This window comes from Mesoplodon bidens (genome assembly GCF_964165515.1).
Source record: "Mesoplodon bidens genome assembly, chromosome: 10".
In the NCBI taxonomy this organism is placed as follows: Eukaryota; Metazoa; Chordata; class Mammalia; order Artiodactyla; family Ziphiidae; genus Mesoplodon; species Mesoplodon bidens.
This window is the reverse complement of record NC_138172.1, coordinates 23,192,332-23,213,007: the sequence shown is the minus strand read 5'-3', so window position 1 is coordinate 23,213,007 and position 20,676 is coordinate 23,192,332. Positions and strand designations below refer to the sequence as shown.

At 37.7% G+C, this 20,676-nt stretch overlaps 2 protein-coding genes across 2 annotated transcripts in view; both read right to left on the bottom strand.

Moving 5' to 3' along the window:
• Positions 1 to 13,178, bottom strand: part of LOC308623185 (uncharacterized protein) — a 75,783-nt gene extending 62,605 nt beyond the window's left edge. Inside the window, exons 1-2 of the mRNA XM_081245226.1 lie at positions 13,109 to 13,178; positions 3,267 to 3,353 (exon numbers count right to left, since the gene is read on the bottom strand). Of these exons, the coding sequence (XP_081101352.1) occupies positions 3,267 to 3,353; positions 13,109 to 13,172 (151 nt within the window). The 5' untranslated portion in view covers positions 13,173 to 13,178. The remainder of the gene's footprint in view (positions 1 to 3,266; positions 3,354 to 13,108) is intronic.
• Positions 13,133 to 20,676, bottom strand: part of SUCLG2 (succinate-CoA ligase GDP-forming subunit beta) — a 304,560-nt gene continuing 297,016 nt past the window's right edge. The window contains exon 11 of the mRNA XM_081245225.1: positions 13,133 to 13,249. Within this exon, the coding sequence (XP_081101351.1) occupies positions 13,233 to 13,249 (17 nt within the window). The 3' untranslated portion in view covers positions 13,133 to 13,232. The remainder of the gene's footprint in view (positions 13,250 to 20,676) is intronic.

Sequence of the window (20,676 nt, the reverse complement as noted above, 5' to 3'; positions counted from 1 at the left end):
AGTAACGGAAAGTTCAGAAACAGTTTTTTTCTGGAGGAGTCAACACATAAAGAAGCATGTCTCAACCCTTGGCAGAATTGACATTTTGGGCTAGATAAGTCTTTGTTGTAGGGGGCTGTTCTGCGAATTACAGGTTGTTTAGCAACATCCCTGACCTCTACCCACTAGATGCAGTAGCACCCTCTTCTCAGCTGGGATGACCATAAATGTCTCCAGAGATTCCCTAAGTCCCCTGGCTGGGAATGGGGAAGATCACTGAACTGAGAACCCATGACTTAAAGATTGAATAAGAGGTAGGGAGGTGAGGAAGTGGGGGGAGGGGTACTCCTGAAAGAAGTCGTAGCAAGAACAAAGGTAGAACAGTGGTGAACAGCCTGATAGATAGATACGAGGAAGGGCAGGCAATTTCATGTTACTTGAGGCTAAAGGGGAGGCTGAGGATCACTTGGTGGTGAAGTAGGAAGAGGTCAAATCACAGAGATCATTAAATGTCATGCCAAGGGGTTAGAGTATTATTTCCTATCAGAGGGGAAGGGATACAAAAAACTATCATAACATTTGGTAATGACACGATCGAGGGTACATTTTCAAATGTCACTCTGGTCTCTTAGTGGATAATATATCTGATGAGGACAAGTCTAGTTCAGTTAACTTTGCCTTTTTCTATTTTAGACATGTGTTATGCCCTCTAGATATCTAAAAATGACCAAAAAGCCCAGAGAAATTAGAGTCTGGATGGCTTACTGACAATTCACTTCCATCTTCCGAAGACAGAAATCTCAACACAACCCTACCAGGTAGTGGGCTGACAATGCCATCCTCCAATACAATGTGCTGGGAAAGCCTTTCCTGCTAAACAACATGTGCATCAGTTTCATTAAGGGAAGCAAGTCATGGAACAGATGAAGGCAACCATGTAAAATATATATGAAATACCCACTCTCTCTTTGGCTGTGCTTAAAATAAAGAAGGAAAAGTAAAGAATCACAAAGTTGTGTCCATGAGCATAAACCACCTGGTTTACTTCCAGATTGAACCATTTGAATGATAAGAGCAGCATTTTCATAGTATGGCAGACATTGTTCACTACCTGTTCAACATATATTCTTCCCTTTGTCCTTACTAACAACATGCTGATTTTGTGCAGGCAGCAATATTGTGTTCCCAGCTAAAGTCAACTTACTTCCTCAGACTCTAATGAAGCTAGAGGCGGCTGAGCGACCCAGGCAAGTAAGATGTATGCAGGTGTTGTTGAGTGGCGTTTCCCCCCATTTCCAATTCAAATTGGAGTCTTTATCTCTTCTCATATCCCTCTACTTGTGTGTTTGACTTCTTAACATCCTCAGAATATTTTCACACTTTAAAAAATAAATTACATCTCTCCTCTAAGATTGAGAAGATACTTACTATTCAGAAAAGGTTAAGAAACATTCTTTCCTGAAAAGTACTCTTACTGTCTGATAATTATTCCATCACAACTCATTTACTTTATCCTTCAATTTGAGGAATAGATATGACAGAGCATTTTAGTTTTTGTAATTGCTCTGTTGCAATTGCTGACTAACGTCAGAGTAGGAGAGAAGAGGTGAAAGTGGCTATTGATTAATTATAACACATTTCTTCCCAGGGCAAGTCTTTGGAACTCAAAAAAAAAAAAAAAAAAAAAAAAACAAGGCTTCCAACAAGTTGGGCTTTGAGAACAGTGCCTATAACAATAATAGCCTGACACAACTCACAGACCCTTCCCAAAGTGCCTGTATTAGAATGAATTCAATATACAGCCTCACCTTGGTTACAGCAGAGAAAAGCTGCAAAAAACAGAAAGTGAACAACCTTAAGAATCTTTTAGAAGCCCTCTAGGTTTTACTGCTTAGCCATACATACTACAAGCATGGGTAACAAGATAGGAAACAAAAGAAAATCCTAAAAAATCACCCCCAAGGCAGGCAACGACAGCCAGCAGCTGAATTTGATCCTCTGTACTGACAAAGGGCCAGTGTGATTGCCTCCTACCATCAATTCTTCAGGTTTACCTGGGCAAGGAGAACTGGATGACCAACTTTTTCATAGCCTGACCCTATAGCCTCGTTATCTACCTCTAAGCCTTTGGGTAAAAAGGCCTGGGGCTCCAAGAAAAGCTTCCCAGCATCTCAGGTTTTCCTAAGTGACTGTTGCAACGATGATGAGAATGAGGAAGTGACGATGCCCACTTTCATCTCAGGGGACAAAAGGTGAGAGGGACGCCCCTAAAAGACAACAGGGAAGCTATCTGCTGCTCCTTTCAAAGCACCAAAAACATCTCCCAAGGATTCAAGACCACTCTTCAAAACTCTCCTTTCTATGCAAACCCACTCATTTTTATTGAGTAGCAAAACATGTCCTCATTTGTACAGTTCTAGGCACTTGTTGGAAAATCATCTCAGTTGTGAGATAACACACATGATGTGGTTCAGAAATTAAACTAGAATGTTTGCAGGATTATAAAGAGTTGAAAACTGCTTCCTCTTTCTGAGGCTCCATCTTCCAGTTATTCTAACAGGTGGTGTTTCAGAATATTCCAACGGGATGTGCTGACTCTCATTCATATTAATTTGATCCTCAGTATAAATATAAGTATGGATGAAATATGTAAATATATTGAACAAGAGGAATAAACCACATCAATTTCCCAACATTCTTTCCAATCCATGTGGATCTTTTCTTGCGGCTGGCACTGCAATCAAGAAAGTCCTTTTGTTTGTTTACTGAAACATAAACCTGCCAGGAGAGCTGAACTCTAAATTACTGTTGCATTTCTGATGGAAAGGTGCCACATAATTTAAATTTCAACAGTTCTACAGTTTCCCGTATTTCTTATTTGTGACTCGACACCTCACAGATGAAGTGCATTGTACTGTCATTTTAATAAGTAGTTTTTGAATGAAGGTCATTTTTCTTTGTGTCCAAATTCCATCCGTTTATTTTTTCTTTCTTTTCACTGACAGATCCTGAGATCCAATAAAGGGCTTTGAAAAGTCATTTCTTTTCAAAGGTAGCCATTAGGTTTCAACAGCCAATAAACCAAATGACCAAACAGAACCACCATGTCCTCAAACTGCCAAAGAGGTGGTGACAATTCTGGTTTGTCTGTTCATCTGAAGGGAAAGGATATCGTTGATTCCTCTTGTTCAGCCACTTAGTTGTGAGTAAACATTATTTTTTAGAAAATCAGTTTTCTTGGGTTTTCTCATCAATGAACTATTTTCCCCATAATGGCAGATAATTACCTAGTATATTTGGGAAAATGGAGTCCATCTTCACGATAGAGATGGTAGTTAGATACGCATTGAGTCCAATTGGATTCACTGTCCAAGCTATAAAGAAATGGATATCAAATGACTTTTAATCTTGTATGAAACAAAAAGATTAAACTGTCTATATTACGATGAACTGCCGTGACGAGCCCTATGATAGAACCACACTCGCAGAGCTGCTTCTAATGATATGTATGCAAAGAATAGATTTTTCCTGATAACGCATGTAATTAGAGTACAGAACAAAATGTTCTATTCAAATTCATGACATGCCCAACTAATAAAGGAAGAGAGAATAAGGCCCTTGCTATTTATTTGCATGAAAGAGCTTTAATATAGGATATACTTTAGAGAAATTAGTTTTCAATCTAGGTGACTAGATGAGATTTTGACTCTGAACTGTTTTTTGAGTTGACCTGTGAGAATTTATGCAGAAATATGACTGTGATGCTTACAAACCAGACAGGCATTGTTTTTTTCATTAATTCCTGAATGTCTCATAAGTCAGGAGAAGCAGAAAATTGGTCCTTTTAAAAGCCCACTGTATAAGAATTTGCTTCTATGAAACATAATCAGCAAGAGTTGATAGGAATCTTAGCAGGAATGTATTCTTTTTAAATTCAGACATTCAAGAAGTTAGGTACATTGATTCAGCAGTGATGATTCTCCACTGACCTGTATAAAACCGAAATCTAGGGTTGTATATTGTTATAAATATATTTGAGAGAACCTCTTGCTATCATAGTACCAGCTCTTCAGGGTGAATTATGGATAACACAATAGATACTTGAAAGAAAGCTTTACATCAACTCTTGTGCTTATTTTTCCATCATAAACGTTAGTGTCACATCCACTGGATATACGTTTAAGAAATTGCTTCTAAGAGTAGGAGTCTTTCATTTTTAAAAACAACTGATATCAACATTATCCATGTAATGTATTGCATAACTGCAGAAATCTATACTTCTGATACAATAAAAAAACTGCTAAGCGTGAGATAAAAGGTAAAAGTCTCACATTGTATGCTTAACATCATTTGAAACACTAGTAAGTAAGAAAAACTGTTGTATTCCTTGTACAGATATGAAATATGGCCTTTTTAGTAAAAGGCACCAAGATCCACTCACTCAAGCCAGAAACAGAGGAGTCCTCTTTGCTTTCTCCCTTCACCTCTCCTCCCACTTCAAAGCCATCAACAACTTCCATCAATTCTCCCTTCCAACATATATCACAAAGTTTTTTTCTCGCTTCATCCTGGCTCTGACAGTTATCCCTGGTTGCCGGGTCTCTTAAAAAAGTTTTTGCTTTTAAACGTCTCTCTCTATTATCCTTGGCCTCCCCTAATGCATCTTCCACAAAGTAGGCAGAATAATAAGATTATGTTTATCTAGCTTAAAATCTTCAATGACTTGCCCTCACACTTAGAATATATCCAAACGCATTAAACTTGGAGCTTCTGGAATCCAGCCTCTGCTTCTCTGTCTAACCCTGTTTCCCATGGAGCCAGAAACATTATACCCACACCCCTTGGCCATCCTCAAGTTCTTTCCTGTTTCAAGGCCATTGTTCTCCCTCCCCAAATCACTCTTTATCCCGCTTGTTTCCTCCTATCTCAGCTAAAATAGCCTCTCCCTGAAGAGACCTTTCTTCATTGCTATATCTGGAGATCTTATCCTGTCAAGCAATTTCTTTTGTTGTACTTATCAAAATTTGCAATGATTTTGCTTGTTGATCGCTTTCTTTGTCTATCTCCCCATGAAAATGTCAGTGTCATGAACAGAAAGGACAATGTCTGTCTTGGTTACTGTCATATATACCTAGTAAGTCCTCCACCAATGTTTATTTAATGAATACATGAACCTATTGCAGCTCTGCTTTCATAGATAGAGGCCATAAAAAGGCAGAGATGCAGATAAATTTCAGGGGAAAAAATTGTCCTTGATTTGTTTTCATGTTCAGGAAACAGCGGTTTTCTTTTTTTCTCCATCCTAAAATAAATGTTCAATTAAATCTAACTTTCTCAAGGGGAAAGTAAAAGGAATGAATATTCTCACATATTGCAATCGTGAAGCTTATTCAGAGTGTCTATATATTTTTTATCTGTGAGTGGGTGAGCCAGATTTCTCTCTGGAAGTAAGCTAAACTCTTTGGGAAGCTTTTCTATCTCTTCTGGGCCACTTATGTAACAGGAAGATACTAGAGTTTATAACACGTCCCTGAGTGTTGCATTTATTGCCAAAGAATATGTAGGCTGATTATAGATTATATCCACTTCTGTGTATTCGCTGTACAAAACAAGTATAGCAGCTTGTAAAAAGTGAAAAAGTTCTTGGCTGACATTGTTGAAATCTCTTACAAATCAAGCTACAATAAGAAAGCTGAAGAAGCTATTTTATAACAATATGTAAGAAAAAAAGATTTTGTGGACAAACGTATGTTTTAAGCGGACAAAATATTTTATAATGTTTTTCTATTTTAACTGAAGTACTGTTTTCTTCTAGAAGTACTGTTTTCTTCTTATTCATTGCTCAAAGAAAAATTGGAAAGCAAGTAAAAATAGTTAATGAACAAACTACTTTATTAGGCTGGCGTAGTTGTAAAGGTATAAATTTTCTTCCATGTAATCTGAAACTTAAAACTTAGCAAACATGAACATATTAAGGGATAGAGTAGAAATTTTATTTATTTATTTTTTAAAACATCTTTATTGGAGTAAAATTGCTTTACAATGGTGTGTTAGTTTCTGCTGTATAACAAAGTGAATCAGCTATACATATACATATATCCCCATATCTCCTTCCTCCTGTGTCTCCCTCCCACCCTCCCTATCTCACCCCTCTAGGTGGTCACAGAGCACCTAGCTGATCTCCCTGTGCTATGTGGCTGCTTCCCACTAGCTATCTATTTTACATTTAGTTGTGTATATATGTCCATGTCACTCTCTCACTTCGTCCCAGCTTACCCTTCCCCCTCCCTGTGTCCTCAAGTCCATTCTCTATGTCTGCATCTTTATTCCTGTCCTGCCCCTTCGTTCTTCAGAACCATTTTTTTACATTCCATATATATGTGTTAGCATATGGTATTTGTTTTTCTCTTTCTGACTTACTTCACTCTGTATGACAGTTTCTAGGTCCATCCCCCTCACTACAAATAACTCAATTTCATTTCTTTTCATGGCTGACTAATATTTCATTGTATATATGTGCCACATCTTCTTTATCCATTAATCTGTTGATGGACACATAGGTTGCTTCCATGTCCTGGCTACTGTAAATAGTGCTGCAATGAACATTGTGGTACATGACTCTTTTTGAATTATGGTTTTCTCAGGGTATATGCCCAGTAGTGGGATTGTGGGTCATATGGTAGTTCTATTTTTAGTTTTTTAAGGAACCTCCATACTGTTCTCCATGGTGGCTATATCAATTTACATTCCCACCAACAGTGCAAGAGGGTTCCCTTTTCTCCACACCCTCTCCAGCATTTATTGTTTGTAGATATTTTGATGATGGCCATTCTGACAGGTATGAGGTGATTCCTCATTGTAGTTTTGATTTGCATGTCTCTAATGATTAGTGATGTTGAGCATCCTTTCTTGTGTTTGTTGGCAATCTGTATATCTTCTTTGAAGAAATGTCTATTTACGTCTTCTACCCGTTTTTGGATTGGGTTGTTTGTTTTTTTGATATTGAGCTGCATGAGCTGCTTGTATATTTTGGAGATTAATCCCTTGTCAGTTGCTTTGTTTGCAAATATTTTCTCCCAATCTGATCATTGTCTTTTCGTCTTGTTTATGGTTTCCTTTGCTGTGCAAAAGCTTTTAAGTTTCATTAGATCCCATTTGTTAATTTTTGTTTTTATTTCCACTTCTCTAGGAGGTGGGTCAAAAAGGATCTTGCTGTGATTTATGTCATAGAGTGTTCTGCCTGTGTTTTACTCTAAGAGTTTGATAGTGTCTGGCCTTACATTTAGGTCTTTAATCCATTTTGAGTGTACTTTTGTGTATGGTGTTAGGGAGTGTTCTAATTTCATTCTTTCACATGTAGCTGTCCAGTTTTCCCAGCACCACTTATTGAAGAGGCTGTCTTTTCTCCATTGAATATTCTTGCCTCCTTTATCAAAGATAAGTTGACCATATGTGCGTGGGTTTATGTCTGGGCTTTCTATCCTGTTCCTTTGATCTATCTTTCTGTTTTTGTGCCAGTACCATACTGTCTTGATTACTGTAGCTGTGTAGTATAGTCTGAAGACTGGGAGCCTGATTCCTCCAGCTCCGTTTTTCTTTCTCAAGATTGCTTTGGCTATTCAGGGTCTTTTGTGTTTCCATACAAATTGTGAAATTTTTTGTTCTAGCTCTGTGAAAAATGCCATTGGTAGTTCAATAGGGATTGCATTGAATCTGTAGATTGCTTTGGGTAATACAGTCATTTTCACAATGTTGATTCTTCCAATCCAAGAACATGGTATATCTCTCCATCTGTTTGTAGTATCTTTAATTTCGTTCATCAGTGTCTTATAGTTTTCTGCATACAGGTCTTTTGTCTCCTTAGGTAGGTTTATTCCTAGGTATTTTATTCTTTTTGTTGCAGTGGTAAATGGGAGTGTTTCCTTAATTTCTCTTTTGGATTTTTAATCATTAGTGTATAGGATTGCAAGAGATTTCTATGCATTAATTTTGTATCCTGCTACTTTACCAAATGCATTGATTAGCTGTAGTAGTTTTCTGGTAGCATCTTTAGGAGTCTCTATGTATAGTATCATGTCATCAGAAAACAGTGACAGTTTTACTTCTTCTTTTCTGACTTGGATTCATTTTATTTCTTCTTCTTCTCTGATTGCTGTGGCTAAAACTTCCAAAACTACGTTGAATAATAGTGGTGAGAGTGAGCAACCTTGTCTTGTTCCTGATTTTCATGAAAATGGTTTCAGTTTTTCACCATTGAGGACGAGATGTTGGCTGTGGGTCTGTCATATATGGCCTTTATTATGTTGAGGTAAGTTTCCTCTATGCCTAATTTCTGGAGCATTTTTATCATAAATGGGTGTTGACTTTTGTCAAAAGCTTTTTTCTGCATCTTTTGTTATGATCATATGTTTTTTCTCCTTCAGTTTGTTAATATGGTGTACATACTGATTGACTGGCATATATTGAAGAATCCTTGCATTCCTAGGATAAATCCCATTTGATCATGGTGTATGATCCTTTTAATATGCTGTATGATTCTGTTTGCTAGTATTTTGTTGAGGATTTTTGCATCTATGTTCATCAGTGATATTGGCCTGTAGTTTTCTTTCTTTGTGACATCTTTGTTTTTGGTATCAGGGTGTTGGTGGCCTCATAGAATGAGTATGGGAGTGTTCCTCCCTTTGCTATATTTTGGAAGAATTTGAGAAGGACAGATGTTAGCTCTTCTCTAAATGTTTGATAGCATAAGCCTGTAAAGCCATCTGGTCCTGGGCTTCTGTTTCTTGGAAGATTTTTAATCACAGTTTCAATTTCAGTGCTTGTGATTGGTCTGACTATATTTTCTGTTTCTTCCTAGTTCAGTCTTGGAAGGTGGTGCTTTTCTAAGAATTTGTCCATTTCTTGGAGGTTGTCCATTTTATTGGCATATAGTTCCTTGTAGTAATCTCTCATGATCCTTTGTATTTCTGCAGTATCAGTTGTTACTTCTCCTTTTTCATTTCTACTTCTATTGATTTGAGTGTTTTCCCTGTTCTTCTTGATGAGTCTGGCTAATGGTGTATGAATTTTGTTTAACTTCCCAAAGAACCAGGTTTTAGTTTTATTGATCTTTGCTATTGTTTCCTTCATTTCTTTTTCATTTATTTCTGACCTGATCTTTATGATTTCTTTCCTTCTGCTAACTTTTGGTTTTTTTTTTCTTTTATGAACACTTTCAGTGTAAGGTTAGGTTGTTTATTTGAGACTTTTCTTGTTTCCTGAGGTAGGACTGTATTGCTATAAACTTCCCTCTTAGAACTGCTTTTGCTGCAACCCATAGGTTTTGTGTCGTCGTGTTTTCAGTGTCATTTGTTTCCAGGTATTTTTTGATTTCTTGTTTGATTTCTTCAGTGATACCTTGGTTATTTAGTAGTGTATTGTTTAGCCTCCATGTGTTTGTATTTTTTACAGTTTTTTTCCTGTAACTGATATCTAGTCTCATAGCGTTCTGGTCGGAAAAGATACTTGATATGATTTCAATTTTCTTAAATTTACCAAGGCTTGATATGTGACCCAAGATATCATCTATCCTGGAGAATGTTCCATGAGCACTTGAGAAGAAAGTGTATACTGTTGTTTTTGGATGGAATGTCCTATAAATACCTACCAATGAAGTCCATCTTGTTTAATGTATCACTTAAAGTTTGTGTTTCCTTATTTATTTTCAATCTGGATGATCTGTCCATTGGTGAAGTGGGATGTTAAAGTCCCCTACTATGATTGTGTTACTGTTGATTTCCCCTTTTATGTCTGTTAGCATTTGCCTTACGTATTGAAGTGCTCCTATGTTGGGTGCATAAATATTTACAATTGTTATATCCTCTTCTTGGATTGAGACCTTAATCATTATGTAGTGTTCTTCTTTTTCTCTTGTAATAGTCTTTATTTTAAAGTCTATTTTGTCTGATATGAGAATTGCTACTCCAGCTTTCTTCTGATTCCCATTTACATTGAAAATCTTTTTCCATCTCCTCACTTTCAGTCTGTATGTGTCCCTGGGTCTGAAGTGGGTCTCTTGTAGACAGCATATATATGGGTCTTGTTTTTTGTATCCATTCAGCCAGTCTATGTCTTTTGGTTGGAGCATTTAATCCATTTACATTTAAGGTAATTATTGATATTTATGTTCCTATTGCCATTTTCTTAATTGTTTTGGGTTTCTTATTGTAGGTCTTTTCCTTTTCTTCTGTCTCCTGCCTAGAGAAGTTCCTTTAGCATTTGTTGTAAAGCTGGTTTGGTGGTGCTGAATTCTCTTAGATTTTGCTTGTCTGTAAAGATTTTAATTTCTCCTTCGAATGTGAATGAGAATATTGCTGGGTAGAGTAATCTTGGTTGTAGCTTTTTCCCTTTCATCACTTTAAATATGTCCTGGCACTCCCTTCTGGCTTGCAGAGTTTCTGCTGAAAGATCAGCTGTTAACCTTATGGGGATTGCCTTGTATGTTATTTGATTCCTTTTCCCTTGCTGCTTTTTAATATTTTTTCTCTGTATTTAATTTTTGATAGATTGATTAATATATGTCTTGGCATGCTTCTCCTTGGATTTATCCTGCATGGGACTCTCTGTGCTTCCTGGACTTGATTAACTATTTCCTTTTCCATATTAGGGAAGTTTTCAACTATAATCTCTTCAAATATTTTCTCAGATCCTTTCTTTTTCTCTTCTTCTTCTGGGACCCCTATAATTCGAATGTTGGTGTATTTAATGTTGTCCCAGAGGTCTCTGAGACTGCCCTCAATTCTTTTCATTCTTTTTTCTTTATTCTGCTCTGCAGTAGTTATTTCCACTCTTTTATCTTCCAGGTCACTTATCCGTTCTTCTGCCTCAGTTATTCTGCTATTGATTCCTTCTAGAGAATTTTAAATTTCATTTATTGTATTGATCATCATTGTTTGCTCTTTAGTTCTTCTAGCTCCCTGTTGAACGTTTCTTATATTTTCTGCATTCTATTTCCAAGATTGTGGATCATCTTTATTATTTAATACTCTGAATTCTTTTTCCAGTAGACTGCCTATTTTCTCTACATTTGTTTGGTCAGTCGGATTTTTACCTTGCTCCTTCATCTGCTGTGTGTTTTTCTGTCTTCTCATTTTGCTTAACTTACTGTATCTGGGGTTTCCTTTTCACAGGCTGCAGGTTCGTAGTTTCCGTTGTTTTTGGTGTCTGTCCCCAGTGGGTTTTGTAGGCTTCCTGGTGGAGGGGACTGGTGCCTGTGTTCTAGTTAATGATGCTGGATCTTGTCTTTCTGGTGGGCAAGGCCGTGTTCGGTGGTGTGTTTTGGGGTGTCTGTGATCTTATTATGATTTTAGGCAGCTTCTCTGCTAATAGGTGGGGTTATGTTCCTGTCTTGCTAGTTGTTTGGCATAGGGTGTCCAGCACTGTAGGTTGCTGGTCATTGAGTGGAGCTGGGTCTTACCGTTGAGATGGAGAAATCTGGGAGAGCTTTTGCCATTTGATATTATGTGGGGCTGGGAGGTCTCTGGTGGACCAATATCCTGAACTCGGCTGTCCCACCTCAGAGGCTCAGGCCTGACACCTGGCTGGAGCACCAAGACCCTGTCTGCCACACGGCACAGAAGAAGAGGGAGGAAAAAAAAGAAACAAAGAAAGAAGAAGAAGAAATAAATTAAATAAAGTTATTAAAGTGAAAAATAAAAAAATTATTAAAATTTTTTCAAAAATAATAAAAAAGAAAGAAAGAAGAGAGTAACCAAACCAAAAAACAAATCCAGCAATGATAACAAGCACTAAAAGCTATACTAAAACAAAACAAAACAAAAAACAGACAGAACCCTAGGACAAATGGTAGAAGCAAAGCTATACAGAGAAAATCACAGAAAGAAGCATACACATACACACTCACAAAAGGAGAAAAAGGAAAAGAAAAAAAATATATATATATTAAAAAAAAGGAAGAGTGCAACCAAATCAATAAACAAATCTGCCAATGATAATAAGCTCTAAATACTAAACTAAGATAAACATAAAACCAGAAACAAATTAGATGCAGAAAGCAAACCCCAAGTCTACAGTTGCTCCTAAAGTCCACTGCCTCAATTTTGGGATGATTTGTTGTCTATTCAGGAATTCCACAGATGCAGTGTACATCAAGTTGATTGTGGAGATTTAATCTGCTGCTCCTGAGGCTGCTGGGAGAAATTTCCCTTTCTCTTCTTTGTTCGCACAGTTCCCAGGGTTCAGCTTCGGATTTGGCCCTGCCTCTGTGTGTATGTCGCCTGAGGGTGTCTGTTCTTCACTCAGACAGGACAGGGTTAAAGAAGCAGCTGATTAGGGGGCTCTGGCTCACTCAGGCCGGGGGTGGGGGAGGGAGGGGTATGGAATTCGGGTCAAGCCTCTGGCGGCAGAGGCCGGCGTGACCTTGCCACAGCCTGAGGCGTGCCGTGTGTTTTCCCAGGGAAGTTGTCCCTGGATCACGGGACCCTGGCAGTGGTGGGCTGCACAGGCTCCCGGGAGGGGAAGCATGGATAGTGACTTGTGCTTGCACAGAGGCTCCTTGGTGGCTGCAGCAGCAGCCTTAGCTTCTCATGCTCGTCTCTGGGGTCCGCGCTCGCGCCCGTCTCTGGAGCTCGTTTAGGCAGTGCTCTGAATCCCCTCTCCTCACGCACCCCGAAACAATGGTCTCTTGCCTCTTAGGCAGTACCAGATTTTTTCCCAGACTCCTTCCTGGCTAGCTGTGTCGCACTAGCCCCCTTCAGGCTGTGTTCATGCAGCCAACCCCAGTCCTCTCGCTGGGGTCTGAACTCCGAAGCCCGAGCCTCAGCTCCCAGCTCCCGCCCTCCCCGGCGGGTGAGCAGACAAGCCTCTCAGGCTGTTGAGTGCTGGTTGGCACCGATTCTCTGTGTGGGAATCTCCCCGCTTTGCCCTTTGCACCCCTGTTGCTGCGCTCTCCTCCGTGGCTCCGAAACTCCCCCCCACTGCCATGCCCCGTCTCTGCCAGTGAAGGGGCTTCTAGTGTGTGGAAACTTTTCCTCCTTCACAGCTCCCTCCCAGAGGTGCGTGTCCCATCCCTATACTTTTGTCTTTTTCCTTTTTTCTGTTGCCCTACCCAGGTACGTGGGGAGTTTCTTACCTTTTGGGAAGTCTGAGGTCTTCTGCCAGCCTTCAGTAGGTGTTCTGTAGGAGTTGTTCCACATGTAGATGTATTTTTGATGTATTTGTGGGGAGGAAGGTGGTCTCCACGTCTTACTCCTCTGTCATCTTGAAGGTCCCCCTTCATGTAAATTTTAAATAGAAAATGATTGATTTTGAATAAATGTGTCTAACACCAATGGTTATGAGTAGTCTTTTCTGCAATTAGGTATAATTTAATGGCAATTTTTACAAAAATGGCTACAATGTAAGTGGATGGAATGTTCTTTCCTGTAAACCAGGGACAGGAACTGTCAAATATAATTCATCCAGTCAAATATATCACTCTCCAGTCAAGAGTAAGGCAGTGGGGGAGATTCTGACCTCATCAGGTAGAAGGGATCATCCCCTCAAAAAACACTGCCCACCCTACCTTGAAGGGATTCTGACCGCCCAGATGCAGTGGAGTACAACTGGGCACAGAGGCACTGATATGGCTTCTATGGTTCACCTGCTGGCACTTGCCTGGCTTTGACACGGTTATGCAGGCACATGAGCCTGTGAACTTGTGGGTCCAAATGTGCATGTGAACACATTTTGCCATAACCAATGTTCTGGAGGGAGTAACAGAAAAATAATGCAAGATTCTAGGCTTTTATAGCAAATGGGAGGAGGGTATCACCAAGCCTATGTTTCTAGAATCAGAAAAATTTTTACAACTTGGACTTAATCAGCTTGTCTCTCCAAGGGAAAGTGGTTTGAAAGTCATCCTGTGCCTGCAGCTCAAGCAGAGCAGATAAAAAGATCTATGAAGGTGAGATAGAAAGCTACAGGATCATGCAGTCAGAAGGAGAAGCCCGGCACCTTCCTTTAAATGTTAGGGAGCTCATTCCTTTAAATGAGGAATAACAGGAATCCTACCCTAGCACACCGCAGGGTGAGACAAGAATGATAGACACGTAAAGGAGAAGATTAGAAAAACTGACCAAAGATTTTCAGCAGCTGCCAAGAGAGGAAAAGTGAAATACTAGAGCCTCATGGTAACAATATATGCATACAAACGCATGTGCGCACACACCCACACACACACATGCACAAATACATGTACACACCTCTGCACACCCACATACATGCACACACATGCAAACACATATGCAAGTATTTGAATTTTATTAACTTCTATGCTTATATTTATTATTTCCTTCCTTGTACTTGCTTTGGATTTAATTTGATCTTATTTTTCTAGTTTCTTAATTAGATTATGAGGCTTTTCATCTTTTCTAATCCTATGGGTTATTTAGAAGTGCATTGTTTAGTTTCCAAGTGTTTGGAGAGTTTCCTGTGCTCTTTCTGTTTTTCATTTCCAGCTTGAGAGCACAATCTGTACAATTTCAATTCTTTAAAATTTGTTGAGGTTTGGTTTATGGCCCAGTTATGGCCTATGTTAGTATGTGTTCTATGAATGCTTGAACAGAATGTGTATTTTGCTGTAGTTGGGAGGAGTGTGAGTGTTCTATATGTTTTGATTAGAACCTGTTGGTTAATGGTGTTGATGATATATCCTTGTTGATTTTCTGGATCGTTGTTCTATCAATTGTTGAGAGAGGAATGTTGAAGTCTTCAATTATAATTGTGGTTTTGTCTATTTCTCTTTTCAGTTCTATCAGTTTTTACTTCACATATTTTGGTTATTTGATGCATACACATTTAGGATAGCTATACTACTTGGTGGATTGACAATTTCATCATATGTATTGTCCCTCTCTGTCCCTGGTAATTTTCTTTGGTCCAAAGTCTACTTTATCTGACATTGTATAACCACACCCACTTTGTTTTGTTTTCTTTTTTTTTAACTTTATAAGTAACAGCTTTACTGGTATATAATTCAGATACCATAAAATTCACTCTTTTAAAGTATACAATTCAGTGGTTTTTAGCATGATTACAGAGTGGTATAACCATCACCACTATCTAATTTTACTACATTTTCATCACCAAAAGGAAGCCTCATAGCCATTCCTTCCTACATTCAGCCCCTGGCAACACTAACCTACTTTCTGTCTCTATGGATTTGCCTACTCCAGACTTTTCATATAAATGGAATCATACAATAGGTGGCCTTTTGTAACTGACTTCCTTCACTTAGCATAAGGCTTACAAAGTTCCTCCATGTTGTAGCATGCATCAGTACTTCATTCTTTTATTTTGGCTGAATAATATTTCATATGGATATACACTTTATCTATTCATCAATTGTTGAACATTTTGGTTGTTTGCCACTTTGGGTTATTATGAATAATACTGCTATGAACATTAATGTACAAGGCTTCATGTAGACATATGTTTTCTTTCTCTTAGGTATATGCCTAGGTTTGGAACTGCTGGGTTATATGGTAACTCTATGTTTCCCATTTTGAGGAACTGTCAAACTGTTTTCCAAAGTGGCCTTACCATTTTACAATCTCACCAGTCATGCATGAGAATTCCCATTTTCCACATCCTCACTAACACTTGTTATTGTCTGTCTTTGATTTAGCTATCTTAGTGAGTATGATATGGTATCTCAATGTGGATTTGATTTGCATTTTTCTGATGACTAATCGTGTTCAATATCTTTCCATGTGTTTATTGGCCAATGGCATATCTTGTTTACAGAAATGTTTATTCAACTCCTTTGCCCATTTTTGTAATTGGATTATTGAGTTGTAAGAGTGCTTTATACAAAGTCCCTTATCACAAACATGATTTGCAAATATTTCTTCCATTCTGTGGACTGCCTTTTCACTTTCTTGATGGTATCCTTTGTAGCAAAAAAGTTTCAATTTTGATGAAATTCAGTTTATCTATTTTTTCTTTTGTTGTTTTTGTTTTTGGTATCATACTTAAGAAACTATTGCCTAGGTCACAAAACTTTACTCCTAAGTTGTCTTATAAGAGTTTTATAATTGTATCTCTATAATCTAGATCCATTTTGAGATAATTCGTTTATGGTATGATTAATGTTTGCTTGGTAAATCTCTATTCTTCCTTTTACTTTCAACCTATCTATATCATAATAATTGAAATGAGTTTCTTGTAGACAGAATATAAGTTGGTCATCTTTTTTAATCCATCCTGCTAATCTCTGTCTTCAAATTTGTGTACTTAGAGTATTATGGCTTAAGTCTGCCATGTTTTGTTTCCTGGGTCTTTCCTCTTTTTCATTTCTTTATTTTCTTTGTCCTATATTCCTATGGATTACTTGAACATTTTTTAGAATTCCATTTTGTGTTATCTATGCTGTTCTTCCCTGAGGCCAAAAAGAAAACTCTGGAACACATCACCATGTCATTCCTGGGTTACAAGGTTCCTAGCTGGTTTTCCTTTTTTTCTCCATCTTTCAGGGTCTCCCTGTATTTGTTTAACCTATAATGTCCGGAATTTGTAGCTTTATTTATTGGGAAGGATCAGGGAAAGTACATCTATTTCATCTTTCCAAAAGCAGAAGTTATCATTCAGAAAAAAATTTAAAACCCTATTGTTCAAATGCACACTGGCCAAATTTGAGTGAGATTTATGATTCTTCTAAGATCGCATTCGAGTGCCCACTTCCCTTGCTTTAAATTTCTTTTCTGTCGTGGTTAAAGTAATTTCACTATGATACCTTATAACAAGAAAAACTAGTCTTCTTTATGGAGATCTAAACCCAGACTTTGCCTAGTAACATTTGCCAATGTTAGGAGCCAATTATAAACTTTTTGCAAGTCTTATTTTTTGTTCTCAAATTCATTCAAGCTTTTGCTTACCTCGCAGTTTAGTCTTGATGAAAATATGGCTGGTTTATTATTTAATGGTTCTCAAAGTGGCAAAACTATGCTAATCTTCTACAAAATCTATATTGCTAAGATGACCATATTTAATAATATTGAATATAAACCATATACAACACCCAGTAATGAGCAGAAGTCTACAGTTGATGAGTTGGTATATCGATAAGTTCTGACAGAAAACAGAGAGCATATTCAAATTAAGATAACTAGAGGAGGTTTTATTTTACAGAAACTACACAAAACTACAGAAAACTATTTACAAAAATGATATTGCAAGAATAAAGTGTTAGTGGTAGCTCAGCTCTCACCATACCCATGCCCACAACGTCAGAGAGAACAGTTACCATTACCACCTGGAAGGTGAGAATCATGCAGAGAAGTGTACTCTGAGAGCAGTTTAGAGAAAATGCAGGACAAGGTAACCTCAGAGGAAGGAAGAATAAATATCCAGACCTCTCTTCCTTTTCCCCCTCCAGTCTCCTCTCAGGGTTCCCAATGGTTGAAATTAAAAGGAAGCCAAAGGACAAGGAAGCTCATGGCAGCCTCTTGGGACAGAAACCCAGGTTTAAAAAAAAAAAAAATGGTACACAGGGGATCTGGATGGGTGAATGGAAGATATTCAGCTTATTTGGTTTGTATATTAGTATCCAGGTACAAATAAGAGCAGATGGGTTAGGTGGAATGCTGAGAGAATGTTTCAGAATCAATTCTCTGATAAAATACTCAGACCAATATTACCAATTTGAATAAGTAGAAAGTCATAATTTGCATAAAAATTAATGCATATGAAATATTGGTGATATCTCTATAACCAAAATATGAGGTAACCTAGGCTCAGGGTTTCAGGTTACTCTCTGATGAATTTACTTGGGAAGTTAATCATGATTGTCAGGCAGAAACTACTGAATAACTTTTCTGATTTTCCAGGTTCTCCTCTCTGGCTTCTAGAAGCTATAGTTTCTGGCACCTAACACCTATCCCACATTCACCTCTTAATACAGAAAACGCTGAAAAAGACAGTGGCATATGACTGCTTTTGTATTCATATTTTCTCACAAATTTCAGCTGAAAAATTGAGGGTATGTATTCCCCAGTATTAACGTTATAATATTACTGTTACTGTCCTTATATAGTGCACAATTGTGAGACTCTTTTTATTTTCAGCTTCCTTGTACTTGCAGAAGTATGGAATCAACTTTGAAAGCAGCATGTCTACATCTTTACTATTCAAATGGTATTTTATACGCAATTACCAAAAGCTTCAAGATACAGGGAGGATCTCAAGCCCTATGATCCATGACTAATATTAATGCCAATATCTTCCTATGGAATAGGAGGACACAGAGCAAATAGGAAACAGAAAAAGGAGATGGATTGGTGATTACAAAGAAGGGCAATAGACCATAGAAACTCTATCTACTGAGGATGCAACAAAGCCTACATACTTCATGAGATAATGCATTCCTAAGTGGAAAGGGGGAAGGGCAATGGGGAGAAACAACAGCCCAGGGCACTGATGTTAAAGGAAATGAAGCTTCCAGAGATGGAGAGTCAGGGGGATGCCATTGAATCCCATCTGTCACCATGAAGACAATGGAGAGGAAGTAAACATAAGGAGCAACATCTTGAGAAAACGTAATTAGCTACTAAAAAGTACTGATTTTGAGACAATTTTGTAATTTACTGAGGAGGACATGGAAACTATTAATGTCTTTTAGCAGATGTGAGACAATACTGTAGTCTACCACATCAACTTGGTCAGTAATTAACTCTGGTTAAATTATTTTATTTCTTGTGTTTGATTTTTCTCATCAGAGTAATTGGTTTAAAGGTAAGAAAAGACAGATGATACTTCACTCTTACATTCACTTACTGTAGTTATTGGTATTAATTTGTCTCTTTATTAGTAGATGAAATACACTACTATATGTTTTTTTATATGGAAGTAAACATATTTTTTAATGAGACACGGCAGTGGAAATTCCTGAAGGTTTTATGGTTTCCCATGGGTTTGCCTCCTCAAACAACTGGTGGTAGAAGATTCAGGTAAAGAGTCAAACAAACCAATCTGGGGCTTTCCCTAACATTGAAATGTGAATAATAGAGTCAATAAGGAACTTTTATGCTAGGAATTCTTTTTTCTTCTCACCTTACTCACCCATCTTCAGTGAATACTCTATGGATTATCACGGTACAATTTAAAAATACCGAATCACAAGCACTTATTATTTACCTTACTCAAAATATAATAAACTTGTTTATTTAAAAAGAGAAAACCTGTCCACTTACTCAAGTGACAAACACTAAATGGTTTACGATTGTAATTTACTTCTTGAAGGTGTCCCTGAAACTGTTATACTCAACATGAAATAGATATATTTACATTTAAAAAGATTTCTACTCACATAGAAAATATCAGTGTTGGGGATCATAATTAGAATAATCTTTTAATATAGCAGGTTATGTTTGGTAAGCTAATAGAAAAGATGTTTATTGGAAATAATTTAAACATTTTCATTATTGCTCTTTGTTATGTGAAATTGATCTATAAACACAATGTTCATAGAGGTAGGTGCTCCTAGTCAGAATTTCCCAACTAGTGTGCCCTGAATACTTTAAAAGTGTGCAGGGATATTAATCCCTACAAATTTCAGGGCTTCTGGTTGGGAGGCTTTAGACCATAAGTAGCCTCTGAAATCTTGTACATATATTCTATGTATGTCTTGAAATGAAAACATCTAGAAAGCTATAGACAATTACTTCAAAAAAAATACATGAACTCTTATGTATGTGAAGCTTGACCAGGACACTATGAAATCAAGTCTGTTTATAAAAGTCTTCTTTGTAATGACATTCCATATGAAAGGAAAAAATATTTTACCATTCAAAATTTGCTTCCAAGTTTGAAAAGGCAGTTCACTTTCAGCTTCACGGTGAAACTTCCTATTTGGGAGAACGGAATGAGGGCTTGTAAATAATTCCTCGGTGTGACCTGCAGTACAGTCTGGATGTCTTCAACTCAGTGGTGACCTAATTACTATGCAGCTTCATGTTTAGAGTCTGTATTAGCAAGATGGTTAAAAAAATATGCCTCGGGATCTATGACCTTGTTATACCACATACCGCTTCACGTGGAAAATATCACAGGTGACAAGCCACGCAGGCTTTCCAAGGGGAGGAGCTTGAAAGGCTCCAGGACACCTAACCCTGGATGAAAGACATTTGATGTAGACAGCATTTGACATCAGCAGTTGAGATACGTTTCTTCATTCTAAGCAGTGGCAGAATGGGGGGAAATAATATACAGCTCTTGAAAATACAAAAAAAAAAGGGCCTAAGTTCTGCACCTCTCTTCAGAAAATTGTGATTTGGTGTGGTGAGGGTATTCTCATTCCCAACAGAACATTCACTGGATTGAGTAAAGTGCTCAAATCTACCCCTTTTCAGGAGGGCATTAAAAAATCTGCACGATGTTTCTGAAAGTATGCTATATACTGTTCAGAGAGTTCCCATGGTAGCTTTATTTGTTCCATGGTGTGTTCATCCCCCAATTTCCCTTCCATTTCTTGTCTTCAGTGCTTGTACTATGTAGCACTTTAAAGCAAATGTATACTGACTGGTGAAAATAGAAACAGGGGTTGAAACGAATGATGAATTCCACAGAAACACATTTTTCTCTCGCTGCAAGTTGTCTTCAAGCAAAGGTTTATGTTCATGAAAAAATCATTTGCCATTAAGAAAACAACACTACTCATTTTAA